Raw genomic sequence first — 19,865 nt, forward strand, 5'->3', positions numbered from 1 at the left:
GAGCCAACAACAGTAAAACATCATGACAAGGACGAGTCATTATCTATCAGTTATAACTATCAATGTTAATGGCCTCAATTCACCAATCAAAAGAAATAGACTGACAATGGATTAGGAAGCAAAATCCAGCAATATGCGGTATACAAGAAACACACCTAACTCAAAAGGAAGTTCATAGACTGAAAGTAAAAGGATGGAAAATAGTTCTCTAAGCCACAGGAACCCAGAAGAAAGCAGGGGTAGCAATCTTATTTGCAGACAAAGTAGATTTCAAACCAAAACTAATTAAGAGAGACAAAGATGGTCACTACATCCTTGTGAAGGGAACAATCCAAGAGGAAGAGATGACAATCCTAAATATATATGCACCAAATATGAATGCCACCACCTATACAAAACAAATATTAATGTACATGAAAAACCAAATAAACACTAATACAATTGTAGTGGGAAACCTCAAAACCCCACTATCACAAATAGACTGATCATCTAGACAAAAAATTAACAATGAAATTCTAGAACTGAACTAAGCTATTAAACAAATGGACTTAATAGATGTTTTTAGAGTGTTCCACCCGACAAAATCAGAATACACATTCTTTTCAGCTGCACATGAGTCATCTCCAAAATAGACCACATGCTAGCTCATAGAACATGTCTAAGTAAATGTAAAGGAATTGAAGTTATCCCCTGTATATTATCAGACCATAGTGCAATGAAATTGGAGATCAATAACTCAAGAAACTGCAAAATTCCCACAAACACATGGAAATTGAATAACACCCTCCTGAACAACCAATGGGTCACAGAGGAAATTAAGAAATTAGACAGTTTCTACAAGTAAATGACAATGCCAGTACAACTACAGGAATCCGTGGGACACAATGAAAGCAATTCTACATGGGAAATTCATAGCAGTGAATGCCCATATTAGGAAAACAGAACTTAGATAAATAACCTAATGCAGAACCTCAAACACCTAGAAAAAGAAGAGCATAACATACCCAAAGCTCGTACAAGAGAGGAAATTATAAAGATCCGAGCAGAAATCAATGCAATGGAGTCTAAGAGAACGATACAAAAAATTAATAAAACAGAGTTGGTTTTTCGAAAGAATAAATAAAATTTATACACCTTTAGCCAACCTTATCAAAAAAAGGAAAGAAAAGGCTCAAATCCATGCAATTAAGAACGAAAAAGGGGAAGTCAGAACATACCCAGCAGAAATCCAGATGATCATCAATACCTACTTCAAGAACCTGTGCTATAATAAAATGGAAAAATGTAGACGATGGACAGATTCCTAGATACATATGAATTGCCAAAGTTAAATGAAGATACAGAAATTCTAAACACCCCAATTACAATGAGTGAAATTGAAAATTTAATAAAAAATTTACCAACAAAAGCCCAGGTCCTGATGGCTTCACTGCTGAATTCTACAAGACATTTAAAGAAGAACTATTGCCATTACTCTTTAAACTCATCAAGGAAATTGAAAGGGAAGCAAGGCTTCCAAATTCCTTCCTGGAAGCAAGTGTTATTTTGATTCCAAAACCAGGGAAAGACCCAACCCAAAAAGAGAACTACAGGCCAATCTCCCTAATGAACATAGATGCAAAAATCCTCAACAAGATACTGGCAAACAGAATACAAAGTGCCATCAAGAGGATCATATATCCTCACCAAGTTGGATTTATCCCAGGGTTGTAAGGATGGTTCAACATCCATAAATCAATAAATCATACACTATATTAACAGTCAAGGACAAAATCCATATGATCATCTCAATAGATGCAGAAAAGGCATTTGACAAAATCCAGCACCCATGCATGATAAAAACTCTACAGAAAATTGGAATAGAAGGTCTTTATCTCAACCTTATTAAGGCTAACTATGAAAAACCAACAGCCAACATCATACTAAATGGTCAAAAACTGAAAACTTTCATGCTTAAATCAGGAACAAGACAAGGATGCCCACTATCACCACTCCTGTTCAATATAGTTCTGGAAACATTAGCTATAGCAATTAGAAAAGAGAAAGAAATAAATGTATTGTAGATAGGAAGTAAGAAGTTAAACTGTCATTATTTGCTGATGATAGGATACTTTACATGGAAGACCCAAGAAACTCTACCAAAATACTTCTAGACTTAATTGACAGATTCAGTAGAGTAGCTGGATATAAGGTCAACACTCAAAAAACAGTAGCCTTCTTATACACAAATAGCAGACTCACTGAGAGAGAAATTAGGCAAACAATTCTTTTTACAATAGCATCCAAAAAAATGAAATATCTAGGAATCAATTTAACAAAGGAAACAAAAGACCTCTACTCTGAAAACTACAGCACTCTGAAAAAGGAGATCAAGGAGGATATAACAAAATGGAAAGACATCCCTTGTTCCTGGATAGGAAGAACCAATATAGTGAAAATGGCCATACTTCCAAAACTGCTATATAGATTCAATGTAATCCCAATTGAAATTCCAACAAAATACTTCATAGAACTAGAGAAAACAATCCAAAAATCCATTTGGAACCAGAAGAGACAGAATAGCAAAAGCAATTCTAGGCAACAGAATCATGGCTGGGGGTATCAAAATACCCAACTTGAAACTATACTACAAAGCTACTGTTATAAAAACAGAATGATAATGGCAAAGAAAGAGACCTGAGGATCAGTGGAATAGGGTAGAAGATGCAAAAAGAACTGCAGACTTACTGAGCCACCTCATCTTTGACAAAGTAGCCAAACACCCTCATTGGAAGAAAGATAGCCTATTTAATAAATGGTGTTTGAAAAGCTGGATTTCAACCTGCCAGAGATTAAAACTAGATCCATATCTATCACCATGCACTAAACTAAGATGGAAGTGGATTAAAGATCTAAATATTAAGAAAGAAACACTAAACTTGCTGGAAGATAAGTTAGGTAGAACACCTGAAGACATTGGCATAGGGAAAGACTTTATGAACAAAACCTGAGTAGCATGGGAACTAGAACAAAGAATCGACAACTGGGATCTCATCTTATTAAAAAGCTTCTGCACTGCAAGAGAAACCACCAGAGAGCTAAGAGACAACCTACAATGTCAGAATAAAATTTTAGCAGCTCTACCTCAGACGAAAGGCTGCTATCTTGAATATATAAAGAACTGAAAAACAGAACCCCCAAATTCAAATACCCAGTTCAAAAATGGGCATCTGAAATGAATAGACATTTCTCAGACAAGTAAAAGCAAATAAATACATGAAAAAATGTTCAACATCACTGGTCATTCGAGAGATGCAGATGAAAACAACACTGAGATTCCACCTTACCCTGGAAAGAATGGCTGCTGTCAAGAAATCAACCAATAATAAATGCTGTCGGGGGTGTGGGGAGAAAGGACCCCTTCTCTGTTGTTTGTGGAAGTGCAGACTGGTGCAACCACTGTGGAAATCAGTATGGAGATACCTCAGAGAACTAGGCTTAGAGGTCCCATTTGACCCAGCTGTTCCCCTGCTGGGTATCTTCCCGAAAGAATTAAAAGAATCATACCACAGTGCTATATGTACACCCATGTTTATAGCAGCACAGTTTGTAATAGCGAAAGCTTGGAAACAGCCCAAGTGCCTATCAACTGGAAACTGGATAAAAAAGATAATGGGTTTTTTTTTATAAAATGGAGTACTACTCAGCCATAAAGAATGAAAAACTATAGAGACATTTATAGCTAAATGGATGCACATTAAGGCCATCCTCTTAAGTGAAATAAATAGGACACACATGTGTAAATACCAAATAGTTTCTCTAGTGTGAGAAACAAAGTGTAAATAAGGATTAAAATGATTAAAATGAATAATTGATAATATGAGATAGTAAAAGTTCCAAAGGGGTAGGATTGGTGGGAGGGGAAGGGGAAAGGAAAGAAGGGAAAGGAAAATTTATGAGAAAAGAAAAAAAAATGGAAACGAAGTCTTTGTAAATAGGGAAGGGTGGAGGGGGTGAGGGGCACACAAGTAATGGGGAAAAAAATAACCAAGATACATCATGTACAGGTATAAGCACCCAATGATCAATCTAAACGTATTGTATACCTAAAATATACTAATAAAAGTATTTTAAGAAAAAATAATAACGAGTCACAGATGTAGTGAATAAGACTCACTTTGTCGGATTATGGATGAATTGACTTAGGAATGTTCTTCCAGAATGGAATTTGTTCAAAGTCAGAGACTTACTGTATTAAAACCATGTTTGTGTTTATGTGACTAGGTAGACTGGGACCAAATTGTTCTACCTGATTTGACATGTAATAGTGCGATGATTCAGAATCCCCATTCTCATATATACATTATTTGTAGACTAGAGGGAATCAAATGGCCTGAATATCTCTATTTGCAGTATTTTAATCCTTATTGTATTGGACTGTGGTTGTATTCACTTCATTTAAACACTTTCTTGATATGCCATAAAAAATAAATAGCTTTTTTTTTTCTCCTCTCTCTCCTCTTTCTTCTCTCCTCTCTTCTCTCTTTCCTTCCTCTTACTTTCCCTTCTTCATTGTTAAGTATTTAACCTAGGACCTTGCAGATGGTAGGCATGGGCTGTACCACAAACTATACGTGCTCTAGCCCTTAAATGTCTTTTCTTTTTCTTTTTTTTAAAATATCTTTTCCTTTAAACTAGAGAGTAGAGACATAAAATAGCATGTTTCAAAGTCAAATATTAATTTACTAAGTTATAATTCTTATGTATTATTTTGAAGTATTTCAGACAACTTTTAAGAGGTGCAGAATCACCAACACGCAATTCAAAATTCAACCGGTAGGTGCACTTAACCCGTACGTATGTTTTGTTTTTGAACTTGCTGATGCTAATCACTCTGTGATAGTGTCTTTGTCTTTATTGACTTTTTTTCTGAATGAATATGTAACTATTGGTTCATGAGTAAATACCTCATCAGTGATTGTAGAATATATTTGTTGTAGTTCAAAAGTAAACTTTTAAGGAATATTTTTAATTTTGACCTGTTTCATTGTATATTCAAAGTATAACTTTTTAATATTTAGTAATCTTTTGTTAACTTTGCTTCTTAGCTTAGAACATAAACTGTTTTTTCTCCAGTGTTGGGGGTTGAACCCAGGGCATCATGCATGCTAGGCAAGCACTCTAGTACTGTACTACACCCCCAACCCCAAAATAATCTTTTTAAAAATCCTAATGCTAAGTGTGTGAAGAAGCACATATGATTATATCTAACATGGACACAGATTCTATGTTGGAAAATAATGAGTTTGTTTTTTGTGCCAAGTTTTTGGTGGCTTAGTCTCCACATATTTTTCTACTATGTCAAAGAAATGGTATGCCTAAGTAGAAATAAATACAGAATTATTTTCTAACATATTCCATTTTTAAGAACTTTAGTGATCTGTACTTTTTATCCCCACACCCAAATGCAACCATCTGCTTTGTTTCTCTTACTTTTGTTAAACTATTCTTAAAGATGTTTACTTTTTTTCTGGCAGTAGTGGGAATTGAACCCAGGGAGCACTGAGCTAAATCTGCATCCCTTTTTATTTTATTTTGAGGCAGGGTTTCACTAAGTTGTCCAGGCTGGCCAGCAACTTGTGATCCTCCTCCCTCAGACTTCTAAATAGGATTACAGGCGTATGCCACCATACCTAGCTGGATTTTTTAACTTTTACAAAGATGAGTGCTGTCCTTTTGTGTAACTTTTAAATTTTGTTTTGTATTCTATAGTGAAACTTGTTTAATACCTGGGCTTTCTCTCTTTCTTCTTGTATAATTTCACATATCTGATATTGCAGAGGTAGCCTAAGTTTGGATGACTTTCGGTAAGTCTTGAGCTTGTGATTCTTTTCAATATAAGGTATTTGTTTAAAGTCCAAAAAGTATACTCCAAACAATCTTAAGTACAACTGAAAAGGAAAAAAAAGAAGCACTGTGCAATTACTGCCTTTCTATCAGTTGTGTAGAATAACTTTAAAATGAATCTCTACTTTGATTCTAAATATCTCCTTTTTGAACATGCTGTTATAAAAATAAACATGTTCTGATACTTTTAAGATGTTGTAATTATTTATTTTACCAGTATCTTGCTTTTCAAGGATACTGCCCTTTTTTTTCTTTTCTTTTTTTGGTTGTGGATTTTGCTAAATTGTTCTTAGGATTTTTTTTTATGTTTATAGAGCTTTTTAAAAAATAGGTATAATGATACTTCTGTGATTCTGGGCATACCATATTTTAAAAACCTTCGTTGTTTTATACTCTAGATTCTAGAATACTAGAACAATCTGGGTTCTAGAGATAAATATTTAGTAATATTCTGTCAATTTGTTTTTGTTTGTTTTTTGACACAAGGCTTCACCGTATTTCAGGCTGGCCTTGAATTCAGTATATAGCCCAGACTGGCATTTTACCCATGGAGATTCTCCTACCTCAGCCTCTCAAATACTGGGATTACAGGCATGCATCACCATGCCTGGCTATTTTGTCAACATTTGTTTTTTTGGTACCAGCGATTGAACTCAGGACCTAGGTGGCAGAACCACTGAGGTGAATCCCTGGCCCATTGTCAACATTTTTATATTTATCTTTGTAAAAACATCTTCTTTCAAGGACAATTGTATCTACAGCTCTGAGTTTTTAAAAAAACACTAATTGAATGCTTGTTTAGATAAAATAATTTAGTTTAAGTACTTTTAAAATACTACTTATAAATGGCTTTCTAGTTTTAAAATGTTTGTTTTGCTCCTCAGCCATGTATAAAATATACATGTCATGCATGATATACCTGGTGTATTTGAAACTCGATCAGTTTCCTCTTGTTTCTGTAAATGCACCATTATTTCACTAGATAAATTTTGCTTGTAGAGTACTAGCTATCCAGTAAGTTAAGTATTAGAAACAAAGTGCCAGGTTTTAAAATAGTCATTTTATTTGGATACTTATTGTAAGAGTTAGTAGTATTTCATAGTGAAATTGAGTTTTAGATTGGGTAAAAGTTAGGATTTTAGTTACTGAGATACCAGCATTAGGCCCCAATGGAGGACGTTTTTGCTCCTTTTAGCCCCTTTTTCCCCCCTTTTCTTCTCTGGAATTTCTGCTTTAAGAAATTAACTGCTGAAAAAATTTGTAAAACCAACCTTCCTATTTATTTATTTAATTAATTTATTTTTGGCATTTTGAGACAGGGTCTCACTATCCAGTTCAGGCTGGCTTTAATTTGAAGTAATCTTCCTGCCTCACCCTCCCAAATGCTGGGTTATAGGTGTGCGCCACCATGCCCAGCAAAACCAATGTTTAATGTTTATGGGAGAGCAGGCTGTTTCCTTGGGCTGTATTTGCTTTTATCCATATCCTCATTGTTACCCCTCCCCTTTGGCATTTTCATTGCTTTGAAGTTAAATAAGATATTTTATGCCTCATTCCTCTTTTGAGTATTTATATGATTATAAGGTTGAATTTTGCTTGAACATTTGTCAACCACAGAGGGTCTTACTTTTTGTTGTGTTTTTTTTTTGCTAAGTTTTATCTGAAAAAGAAGTACTGAGAAGTTTTATATATGTGTGTGTGTGTGTGTGTGTATATACAGTTATATATATTTTTGTTGCATTGTTATACTCGATATTTAAAATTGTTTTATTTGTACGTTTGCAGTACATAATGATTACATTCATTGTGAGGTGTTGGTACATATACATAACACACTTAATCCCATTTACATCTTCCTCTCCCCTTGCTCCTCCCTCCATCTCTTGGTCCCATCCCCAATTACAGAAGATTTATTTCCCCATTTCCTATTATCGGTCTTTTATTTTGCTCTGTAAATTATTTATACTTTGAGTTTCTCATATAAGAGAAACCATGCAATATTTAAGCATGTGTGTTTTATGTATTTCACTTAACATTGTGTAAATGGATGTTGTTTTGAACATTGATTTTGTGACACATTTTTGTTATTTCAAAACACATAAGGCATTAGGAATTATGTTCCACTAGGGGGCTCTTATCTTTAAAAATTTTTAGTTGTTAGTGTTTTGAAATTAGCAGCTAATTTAAATATTTATTAGTAAATTTTGTCTCATTTACCCATACTACAAATTTAAACTTTGAATGTTGTATCATTTTTGGCTTCTGAGATGTTGATACTTAATCTGTGATAGAAAAACTCCAAAGATTATACTAGCTATACTTTCAGTTTGTCATTTCCAGAAGTATTTTTGTAACTATATTTTCCTAACAATATATAATATATTGTTTGTTTATAGTAGGTTAGACTGCTGTGATACTTTGCTATGTGCCTGATAGGTTTTTGTTTAATATTTAGAAGCACACAGAAAAGGGGAGAATCATTTGGAATCAGCAGAATAGGCAGCAAAATTAAAGGCGTATTCAAGAGCACCACAATGGAGGGAGCTATGTTGCCTAATTATGGTTTGGCTGAAGGTGAAGATGATTTTGTAAGTAAAATTCTTTAGTTTGGTATAACCTCAGACTCACTATAGCATAAAAAATTAGATATGCTTATTTTCCCTCTCCTTTATCTTATTTCAGATTTCCTTTATAGTATTCATTCTTTCATCAGTTATATAGTTTCAGGATGCTAATCTAATTTTTAAAAAATTTCTGAAAACTGATTATTTATTAAAGCAAAGTGGTTTCTTTTTAAGGTGAGCTATTTCTAGTATTCAAACAGTTTGCCATCTTTTCATTAGGCTTTTACTACAGTCCTGATTTTACCTCTTTCCAACCATGTGTTTCAGGGATGCTTGGGTGTTCATAGATGCCGTAGCTGCTTATTACTTACACTGTAGTCTGTGGACTGGCAATATTGGCATTACTCGTGGAGGTGAGGTGAGGGAGTTGAGAGGAGTTGTGATAGATACAGAATCTCAGGCCCCAACCTACCTACCTAGACCTGGTGAATTGATTTGCATTTTAATAAGATTCGCATTTTATTTATATGCACATTTCACTCACAATGCAGTTTTGTTTCTCTTTACTTTTGCATATGCAGTCCTGTTTGAAATACTTTTCTTTCCTTTACTTACCAAAGTAATTCATATTTATCTTTTAAAACTCAGTTGATCCCCTTAAACCTTTGAGTTACCAGGTAGAATTGAATGTTCCCTTTTTGTTCCCCTGTTGTTTTAAATATTTTAAAAACATTTTATGTTTTCATTTGTTTGTTTTGCTTTGGTTTTGTTTTTGTTTTTTTTGAGACAGGGTCTCACTAGGCATTTCAGGCTGGCCTTGAACTCACTATGTTTTTGTGGTTTTTTTCCCATTAACTTTATTGGTACATTTTAGGTATACAGTACAGTTCCATTCATCATTGGGATCTTGTACCATTACATGAGTCTCTTGGTTCTTATTTCTTTTTTCCCCTTCCCTTGCCCTCCCTTCACCCCCTCCACCCTTCCCTGTTTGCAAAGACCTTGTTTCCATTTTTTTCCTCTTCTCATATTTTTTCCTTTCCGTTTTTTCCCTTTCCCTACCCCTCCCAATTCCCCTGCTGTTTTAGACCTTTTCTTCCTGTTACACAATATCAGTTATACATTTTTAAAATTACAATATTAAGATCTAGGAGACATTACCACACATTTTACAGAATTTAAAAGGATATAGAAAGCATATTACAAAAATCTTTTTTGAAATAAATTTGACAACTTCTAAGAAGTAACTTAGAAGACAAATTAATGAAACTAACTCTGGAGGAAATATAAAATTTGAATAGCACCTATTAAAGAAAGTATATTCCTAGCTTGAAAACCTACTTATATGACAACAGCAGGCTCATAAACATTTTAACTGATAAATTATATCAAACATTTAAAGCAGAAAAAAGAAGGAACACTTCTCCCCTCATTTTAGGAAATCAACATTGTGCTAATCCTAAAATTGTATAAAGATAATAGAAGAAAAAAGTATGAACATAGATAGAAATTGGTTTAACAAAACGAACTATTAGAAGTCAGATCTGGCAGTATGTAGAAAGCGGTTTTGTTATAGGGATGGCAGTGTTGGTTCAGCATTGGAAGATCCACCCCCAAAAGTCATCATTTTAGCAGAGGAAAGGAAAAAGCCATATGATTCTGTCAGTAGTTGGAGAAAAAGTATTGGACCAAATTCTACAGCTGTTCATGGTAAAAGCTATCAGGAGACTAGAAGTAGAACAGAAACTTCTCAACAAATTAAAGACATGTACTCTATACTTCCAGTGAGAACGCCTTGTATGAATGGAGAAGATACAATGCTTTCTCCTTAAGGTAGGGAGCAGGGCAGATACGCTTACTCTTTATCTGTCCATTAAACTTTGAAACCTAGTCCCCACCAAAATAGTCTGGCAATAAAATGACACAACTAGGATAGAATTGGCACGGCAGAAGCAAAATCTTTATATGTAGATGAAGTGATCATCTACAGAGAAAAAACTCAGAAATCTCTAGGAGGCCCTGGAACTTGTATTTGAATTTAGCAGGATTAGAAAACACAAAGTATATATAAAAATTCAGGTCTGTGTATACTTGCTATAAATGAAGAATTGGATATTGAAATTTAAAAGTTATGTAGGAGTACAAAGGACCCAGAAAAGCCAAAAACAAAAACAGTGGTTCCGTATATAAAAAATTAACCTCAACCCTTTTTTTCCACACATAAAAATAACTTGAAGGGATCTATGAACCTAAATATGAAAGCCTAAAAGTATAAAACTTTAAGAAGAAATTATAAGGGAAAATGTTTATGAATTCAGGGTAGGCAAGGACTTCCTAGGATGCAAAAGACATGATGTATAAAAGAAAAAAATTGATAAATGAGATTCCATCAAAATTTAGAACTTTAAATGACATCGTTAAAATGAAAAGTAGTCCTTAAACAGACCATATTTACAATGCATATAACCTGTGACCAGAATACAGAAAGAATTCTTAGAGCTCATTAATAGACAACCCAATTAAAAAGTAGACATAAGCAGATGATAAATAGCCAGTGCAGCACAAGGAAAGGTGTGCAACTCTAGAATCAGAAAAATACTAATCAGTACAATAACAAGATTGAATTATACACTCATTAGGGAGATGAAGTTAAAAGTTTTAAAAGCCTTGTCATGACCTTTTCTTTTTGTTGGATTCTCCCCTTTTGCGTTTAATTTGTCATGCCCAATGGATTTATTCTGCTGGGTTTCCTGGGGTTGTGATCCTCATTGTCTTTTCCTAGGGCATTGTCTAAAATTTTGTGGAGTGCCAGTTTGATATTCATGAAGTTCCTGAGATGCTCTTTATCATGAAAGTATCTTATTTCTCCATCAATTTTGAAAGATAGTTTTGCAGGGTACATCAATCTGGGTTGGAGGCTGTTTTCCTTTAGGGCTTGAAATACATCACTCCAAGCTCTTCTTGCCTTGAGGGTTTGTGTTGAGAAGTCTGCTGTGATTCTGATGGGCTTTCCTTTGTATGTGATTTGTTTCTTTTCTCTCACTGCTTGTAGAATTTTGTTCTTCTGTTGGATTTCTGGAATCCTAACTATTATATGTTTATGTGTAGATTTTTTTTGATTAAGGCTAGCTGGAGTCCTATATGCCTCACTTATCTGTATGTCCAGTTCTTTTCCCCTCCTTGGGAAGTTTTCTGCCATCACTTCTGTGAACAGTTTTTTTATGTCATCTGCACTCTCTCTTCTTTCTTCATTGACTCCAGTCAGTCTTATGTTATTCTTCTTTGCATTGTCTAGCAGCTGCTGGATTGATTTCTCATGTTCCCTTACAATTTTAAAGCAATTTTTCTTTTCCTGGTCACTAATTGCAATCTTATCTTCTATATGTGAAATTCTATCCTCACATTGGTTCATTCTGCTGCACAGACTTTCGATGGAGTTTTTAGTCTCTTGGAAATCTGTTTGTATGTGTTTTATGGATTCCATTTGTTTCCTATGTTGGGATTCCATCATGTTCCTCAGATCCTCTATTTTTTTATCTGTGTCCTCTCTAGATTTATTAATCACGTCTTGCACCATGAGGAAAATCTTTGCTGTTATCTGAGTAATTATTTCTGATTTCATTTTTCCCACATCCTCTTTTGTTGCCAGTTCAGAGAGTCCAGGTGGTTGAGTATCAGAATGTTCCATCTTGTTTCCCTTTGGGGTTGCTGTAGGTGATCTGGAAGTCTGCTTTTGAGGCTTGTTTATGTGTCTTCTCATTTCCACGGTCGGGGGGGGTGCTTCTGGCACCCACATGGCTCACCTTCTCAACCCTAGGAGCTTGGGATGGCAGCGGGGGAGCTTCCTTCTGGGTGCTGGGACTGGCTCAGCTTCTCTGCCCTAGGAGCCTGGGATGGAGGTGGGGAGCTTCCTTCTGGGTCCTGGGACCAGCTGAGCTTCACTGCCCTAGGAGCCTGGGATGGCGGTGGTGGAGCTTCCTTCCGGGTGCTGGGACCGGCAGAGCTTCACTTCAGAGATTCAACTGTGGCATGCGTGTAAATCTTTCCTCCAGGATTTTTCTTCTGTGGGCTATTCTGGATTCTAGGCTTTTGAATGACGAATTTATCCATCCTTAGGGGATGCCAACTACCTTCCCGTGCTTCAGGGTATTCAGCATGCTTGGCGCTCAGGACGATGGAGCTCCTTGAACTCACTATGTAGCTCAGGCTGGCTTCGAACTTGGAGTGATCCTCCTGGTGCAGCCTCTCAAGTGCTGAGATTACAGACGTGCGCAACCCTAACCTTAATGTTTAAGGTGTATGCTTGTAGTACATGATTACATTCATTGTATGGAATTGGTACATGTAGATAACACATCTTAATTCTTTATTTTCCCCTTTCTTCTGCCCTACTCCCTCTATTAGTCCCCTTCCCATTTGCAAGTTTTATTTATTTTGCTCTTTATTTATATTTTAGGTTTCTCATAGGAGAAAAACTGATATTTAAACTTATGTGTCTTGATTTATTTCTCTTAACATTATGGTCTCAAGGTGTAACCATTTTCTTATAAATGACTTATAAATGACTTATCCTTCTTTATGGCAGAATAGTACTTCCTTGTGTATAAATATTACATTTTCTTTATCCATTCATCTTAAATATATTTTATGTTTTTAATTTATTATTTTTGGAGGTTAAGAGTAGGAAAATTTATTGGAGAATAAGAATAGCTCCTGAGAGATAGGAGGGGTCCTAAATGGGTTGCCAATCTATATTTTTAATTGAAACAGTTATTGTACGTATTTATGAGTTACAGTGTGACATTGCAGTCCATTTATACAATGTATAATGATCAGAGCAGGATAATGACATTTATCATTTATTTGTGTTGGAAACATTTAAAATCCTCTCTACAGGCTATTTTGAAATAATTATCATCAACCATAGTCATTCATCTGTGCTAGAGAACATTAGAAGTTACTTTTCGTATCCAGTTGCTCCTCTGAACCTACCAGCATTAACCATCCTCCTTCTATCCCTCCCATCACTACAGCCTTCCTAGGCTGTAGTAACCAATAATCTGTTCTCTATTTTGAGATCAACTTTTTAGCTTCCACATTTGAGTGAGAACATGTATATTTGTCTTTCTGTGCCTAGCTTATTTCTCTTAACATATATTCTCCAGTTCCATCCGTGTTGCTGTAATTCCATGACAGAATTTCATTCTTTATTCCTTTGTGCCTCTATTATATGTTAAAGTGTATACCATATAGTGTTTGAAATTATGTTTATAATTATGTTTAATTATATGTCTAGGTGAGTCCCATAGAGGTAGGTATTATCTCTTTTATACCTTTTTTTGTGTAGCCATTCTTTTTTTCTTTTAAAGGGCCAAAGATGTTGCTCAGTGCTTCACCAACTCCAGATTATTGGAGGGAATATATTAATATGATAAAATTTACATAAGTAAAATAATTCAGTAGAATATTTAATCTGATAGGCAAGTTTAAAAGCTACTTTTTTATTCTTGGTACTGGTAATTACACAGGACCTCGTAATTGCTAAATAAGCACTCCACCATTAAGCTACATTCCCAGGCCTCTTTTCAAAATTAGGGTTTAGCTCTCCTCTCCTCTCTTCCCCTCTTCTATTCTCTTTCCCCAGTACAGGGAATCGAACCCAGGGTCTTCACACGGAACTCTTGTGTACCAGTTCTTTATGGAACAAAGATCTTGGATTCTCATTTTGCCTGTTAATGACAAGGGCACTAGGGATAAGAAGATGATTAAGGCATAGACTTTGTCATCAAGAAATTCGCTATCTGATATTGTATACCTAAAATGTACCAATAAAATTCATTTAAATTAAAAAAAAAAAGAAATTTGCTATCTGAAAGTTTAAGAGATAGTAGTGATTGGATTGAGAATGACAAGAAAGTGAAGTAGACAAATTCCTTTTTTTCCTTTTACCTCTTCCCTTCAGCCTCTATCCTGCTGCACTGATGACTTTTTATGAGGTTCCCCAATTCTGTGTAGTAATTTAAATGGAAGAAAATATTAAATAAGCCTTTAGGGGGAGTAATCCAAATGTATTATTTTCCCCTATTTCCTTGTTTTCCATAAGAAGTATAGATAAAAATAAAAATAGATCAAAGGGATAAAGGAATCTTTTTCAAAATAATATTTATGTTTTCTATTTATTTTTTGGAACGGGGATTGAATCCAGGGAGTGTTGGGCCACATCCCTAGTCCTTTGTGTGTTATTTTGAAATAGGGTCTTGCTAAGTTGCCTAGGCTAGACTTGAACTTGGAATCCCCCTGCTTCATTCCTTCAACTAGCTGGGACCATATGCCTGCACTGCCACACCTGGCCTATGTTTTCTAATTTTAAGCACATTATACAATATCAGTTTATTTTTTCTGTGGTGCTGGGAATTCAAGCAGGGGTCTCATGCATTTTAGGCAAGCAATGTATTACTGAATTTTTTAATAATGTAGAAAAGAAAGATTTTTAAGTACCATTGATAATCCTACCACTCAGTGGTCACTTCTGCTAATATTTTGATGATTTTCTTTATTAAAAATTTCTTGCCTCCCTACCCTTGTAGACTAGACTAATATTACATATATAGTTTCTTGGATTTTTTTCATACAGGGTCTTATTCTGTAGTTCATGCTGGCCTTGGACTCACAATGTAGCCCAGGCTGGCCTCGAACTCATGGCAGTCCTCCTCAGCCTCGTAAGTGCTAGGATTACAGGCATGCACCACCACACCTGGCACAGTTTCTGTCCCACTATATCCTTACTTAATATTAAATTTTTGTGACTCTTTATAAACGTGTATTGATAAAACACCTTCCTGAAGGGTTATGCTAATATTCCTTAAAAACAGCAGTATATAACAGATTCAGGTCATCTGTATCCTCTCCATTAATGGCTGTTGACATTTATAAAATTTTATATTCCTCAATGAAAAATATCAGTACATTAACTTTTATTTTTTATTGCCGAGGTGGAACATTTTTTATATTGCTTGTTTTTATTATTTTACTATAATCTCTAAAGTGTCTATTCTTTAGTTTCTAGTGTATTTTCATATACAGGTGACATAACTAAACCTGAAGTTCACATTAGTAATACTTAATTTTTTTTATTTATCTTTACTTTTTCAGGAGAAAATTTTATATCATGTAATTTGCTAAGTCTTACAAATTACTAAATTAATATGGGCATATTACTTTACAGTTGTATCTCTTATGCTGTAGTTCTAAAGGTGCTAAAAATACTAAATTTATCCTGATAATGCTTTTCCAGATTGAAGAAGGAATTGTTGTGATGGAAGATGATTCTCCAGTAGAAGCTGTGAGCACACCTAATGCTCCCCGAAACCTTGCTGCATGGAAAATTAGCATTCCATATGTAGACTTCTTTGAAGATCCTTCCTCAGAGAGGAAGGAGAAGAAGGAGAGAATTCCTGTGTTTTGTATTGATGTTGAAAGAAATGATAGAAGAACAGGTTGGAAGATTTATGAGTACCTTTTTAAAAAGATGCCCACAAATCTGTCTTTGTCACATATAAGATTTTGCGATTTATAACTATTGAATATGACTGCAAATCCAAAGGATAAATGTCCAGAACAGAAAATTGAATGAAAGCTATCTGCGTTATCTCTGTTTTCCATTATCTTATTCATTCAACCAGCTGTTGAGTAGATGTATATCATACTCCTGACAGCCCAACAGTGTTGTGTGTTTTTGTTTTTTCTTTTTTTTGGCAGTACTAAAGATTGAACCTAGGGGCATTCTTACACCCCAGTCCTTTTAATTTATTTTGGGATAGGATCTTTTTAAGTTGCCCAGGCTGGGCTTGAAATTATAATATTCCTGGTTCAGCCTCCTAAGTAGCTGGGATTACAGGCAGTACCATCACACTCAGTTTGTGATCTTTTAATGGCTTTGTTGACATTGTCATTAGCCATTATGCCTACACAAATTTAATTAAGCAGGATTTCTCCTCCCCTTTTGTTGTGGACTAATTAGAATTGCTAAAAATATGATCAAACACAGCTGTCCATGTTGTCTTCATGTTTTACTATATTTTTTCTTTTGGTTGTTTCAGGCATGGACTGTAATAAAGACAGGAATTAAACAGCATTCATAGCAGAATAAACTTTTATCATTCTGGACTTTGTCTAGGAGGAGGGCAGTCAGTGTAAGCAAGAGCACAGTTGAAGTCCCTGCATATTTTAGGAATTGTGAAGAAAGGAGAAAAAAGTGATAATGCTAGGAAATGGTTTTAAGACTAAAAACTAAGTGATAGTATGAAGATCGGTGCTAATCATTCTCCTTATTTTTCAAAAGGTATTAAATTTTTTGATTTTTTTTTAGAAGCAAATCCTATTTCAAGAACATAAAGCATAGGAATATGGAAGGAAGGTTGCCCAGAGCAGCTAGCTATGGTTTTTCCTTTTAGAACTAAACACTAGCAAGGGTCTTACTGAAATGGGTCTGAGGCACCAGTACTTGATTTTGCAACAGTTGCCATTCTCTCAGCATCCTAGGTGTGCAGCAAATAGATGTGCAGCAAATAGTTGTACAGCAAATCAGTTGTCCGTACTTCAGTCTGATTTCAAGTTTTTTCGAGAATATACTTTTGTTTTTGTATTTTAGTCAACATCTCTAATTTTGGTGCTTTATTTTAAAAGATTTGACTTAAAAATTTATACCTAAAATTAAAATTAAGTCTTAAAATTTGTATTCTAAAGATAATTTTTGTTGGCATTGCAGATTCTGCTGTCAGTGTAACATGCTGTTAGGAAATTGGCCTGTGAGGGAGGAAAAAAAATAGCATTTACTAGGTTGATTTTATATGTATGGTAAAATAACATTTTCAGGATTTTATTTTTTTATTTTTTATTTTTTATTTTTTGGTACCGGGATCGAACTTGGGTCCTTGTGCTTGCGCAGCAGGCGGTGAAACCACTGAGCTAAATCCCAGGCCCCTATTTTCAGGATTTTAAATGCCAAGACTAAATATACATAGATCTTTTAAGACCACTTGTTGAAGAAGAAAACTAGGATTTGTTTTATAGGTTGTGTCTACATCAGATTTGTTTTTTTCTGAATAGAAGTATTGTTTTGCAGTTGTCCTGGCTTTAGTTGATTTGATCAGTTGCATTCTCAGATCTGTGCTGGAAAGGCATGAGTTGCAAATCATATCAGTTATATTTTGGGGGTGCTGATTCTCTGCTATGTACTATATAAAGATACTTTATGTCAACTATTTTTTATGTGATAGGCAGTTATTCTTATCACACATCTAAGCAAATTTAGGATTAAATTATTTAAGGCCACATAGCAAATGAGGGAACTAGGATTGGAAGAAGCAATCTGACCTGATTCATTCTTTAAACTGTTACTTTGTGCTGTCCAGTTTGGTAGCTAGTGATTATCGTATGTATCCATTTAAATTAAATTATATTAAAATTTCAGTTTCTTAGTTGCACTAGCTACATTTCAGAGGCAGTATATGACTACTAGCAGCTATTTAGTACAGATATATTGAATATTTACATATTCCAGAATGTTCTATTGGACAGTGCTTTCTGTATTCTTAGATGAGGACAATTTAGTAAATATTTAAGAGACTCAGAACTGATTATAAATTTTTATGAAATACACCATTTTGGTGACATGTAAAAAATAGTAATTGTGCTGGGCATGCTGGCACACAACTATAATCCTACCACCTGAGAGGCTGAAGCAGGAAAATCACAAGTTTAAGGCCAACCTGGACAACATAGTGAAACCCTGTCTCATTAAAAACAAAACACAACAACAACAAAGTTACATAAAAATTTTTCTTTAATTTTTTTTTTTGATCCTTTTATTGGTAACAAAATTTTTTAAAAGTTTCAGGTCTCTGATTCTCCTGTAGAAAAATTTGCTTGAGATAGCTTCATAAATATATGACATTTATCTTCCATATAAGATAAGAAATATATGAAATGCCACTTCTATGTAGTAATTTAAAATTAAAAATAAGGTAAAATATGTTAATATGTCCAAAATAATAAATTATTAAGACTGTGGAATAATGTCCTACTTTATGTTTTAAGTATTGTATCTTTTTAGTAGTGGGTTGTAAAATTATTTGTTACTCAGTGTGTATTCAATTTGCAGTTGGGCATGAGCCTGAACATTGGTCTGTTTATAGAAGATACCTTGAATTCTATGTTCTTGAATCAAAACTAACAGAATTTCACGGTATGTTGTGCTTTTTTATATAAAACATTATAATTCAGCATTAGCCTTCTTGAAAGCTGTTGTACCAAGTTAAATTTTTGTTCAATTTAAGTAACTGTACCAAAGAAATGTAATAATGACAGTTGCATATACTTGGATTGTTAATAGGAGTGTACTATTTTTATTTTTTAAATTTTTGATTATAAATTTTTTGAAGTGCACATTGCCTTTCTTTTTAAAGGGAAACTCCATGGAAGAATCTTCTTTTAAAATTTGTACATGTCTGTAGTACATCATGTTTACATTCCTTGTGGGAAGTTGGTACATGCACATAACATCTTAATTCCCTTTTCCATCCCCTTTCCCTTCCCTCTCTCCCCCTTCCTCCCTTAATCCCCTTCCTTATTTTGAAGGATGTTTACTTAATAATAAAATTAATTTTAAAAGATAACTTTCTTTATACTTTAGAAAATGTCCTGTATTCAATTTTATTTTTGTTTATCTTGATGTGGCAGATTTACTTACTTTTAATTTCTTTTTGGCAGATAATTTATTAAACCAGGCATTTCAGAGTTATTTTGTTCTTTTACTATCATCTTCCTTGATAAACATGTTTAGAAACAAAGCCAATGAGAACATTACTATTATAGAAAAGTGAAGAATACAAAGTCTTGTTCTATAGTTTTTACATTTGTACTTGTTTTCAAATGGTATTCTCTTTCTCTCTGCCAGTCTGGTGGAGCATGGTCTGTCTTGTTCTTTCAGAGTTTTTCTTTTTTGTTTAAGACTAAGATAATTTAATCTCCGATTTTTAAAATCCTGGATTTACCAAAGATGGTTGGATTACAGCTCTTTGTTACTAAAATTTTGTCTATTTTAAATTATTGTCTTTTTGTTATCACAATTTCCACTGTCAGCCATATTTAAGAAGGCATGTTCATGGCTTTTAAATTTTGTTTCTAAGCATATATAACATTGACAGAATGCTGCCCATTTTCCTCTCATGAGAGAATATTTCTGAGATTTTGTCTAATAGAATCCCATCAATTTCTTGATAATTTTTTCAAGCTGTTTTACTACTGTAGAAGGCTACCAGTTTTGTCAATGAAGAGTGGTTATAGAGAGGCGTGATATTTTGGTTTCAGTACATTAAAGTTTTTTGTCTGACTTTCTGATCTGAAGCTCTCTGA

At 34.3% G+C, this 19,865-nt stretch overlaps 1 protein-coding gene across 14 annotated transcripts in view; it reads left to right on the plus strand.

The window, feature by feature from the left end:
* Snx14 (sorting nexin 14) overlaps positions 1-19,865 on the plus strand; it is a 74,782-nt gene that overhangs the window by 38,927 nt on the left and 15,990 nt on the right. For 8 of the 14 annotated variants that reach the window (XR_015441550.1, XR_015441551.1, XM_087188058.1 and 5 more), the window contains 5 exons: positions 4,757-4,815; positions 5,820-5,846; positions 8,342-8,474; positions 15,745-15,946; positions 18,613-18,696. Coding sequence is in view for 11 of the 14 variants with exons in the window: in XM_087188058.1 (XP_087044184.1) it covers positions 4,757-4,815; positions 5,820-5,846; positions 8,342-8,474; positions 15,745-15,946; positions 18,613-18,696 (505 nt within the window). In the remaining 3 variants the exon portion in view is untranslated. The remainder of the gene's footprint in view (positions 1-4,756; positions 4,816-5,819; positions 5,847-8,341; positions 8,475-15,744; positions 15,947-18,612; positions 18,697-19,865) is intronic. The other 6 variants (XR_015441552.1, XM_087188061.1, XM_087188063.1 and 3 more) reach the window with 1 other exon arrangement.

The sequence above is a fragment of the Heterocephalus glaber genome, unplaced genomic scaffold (assembly GCF_053883595.1).
Source record: "Heterocephalus glaber isolate CG9 unplaced genomic scaffold, H.glaber_assembly_v1.0 deba00001523, whole genome shotgun sequence".
In the NCBI taxonomy this organism is placed as follows: Eukaryota; Metazoa; Chordata; class Mammalia; order Rodentia; family Bathyergidae; genus Heterocephalus; species Heterocephalus glaber.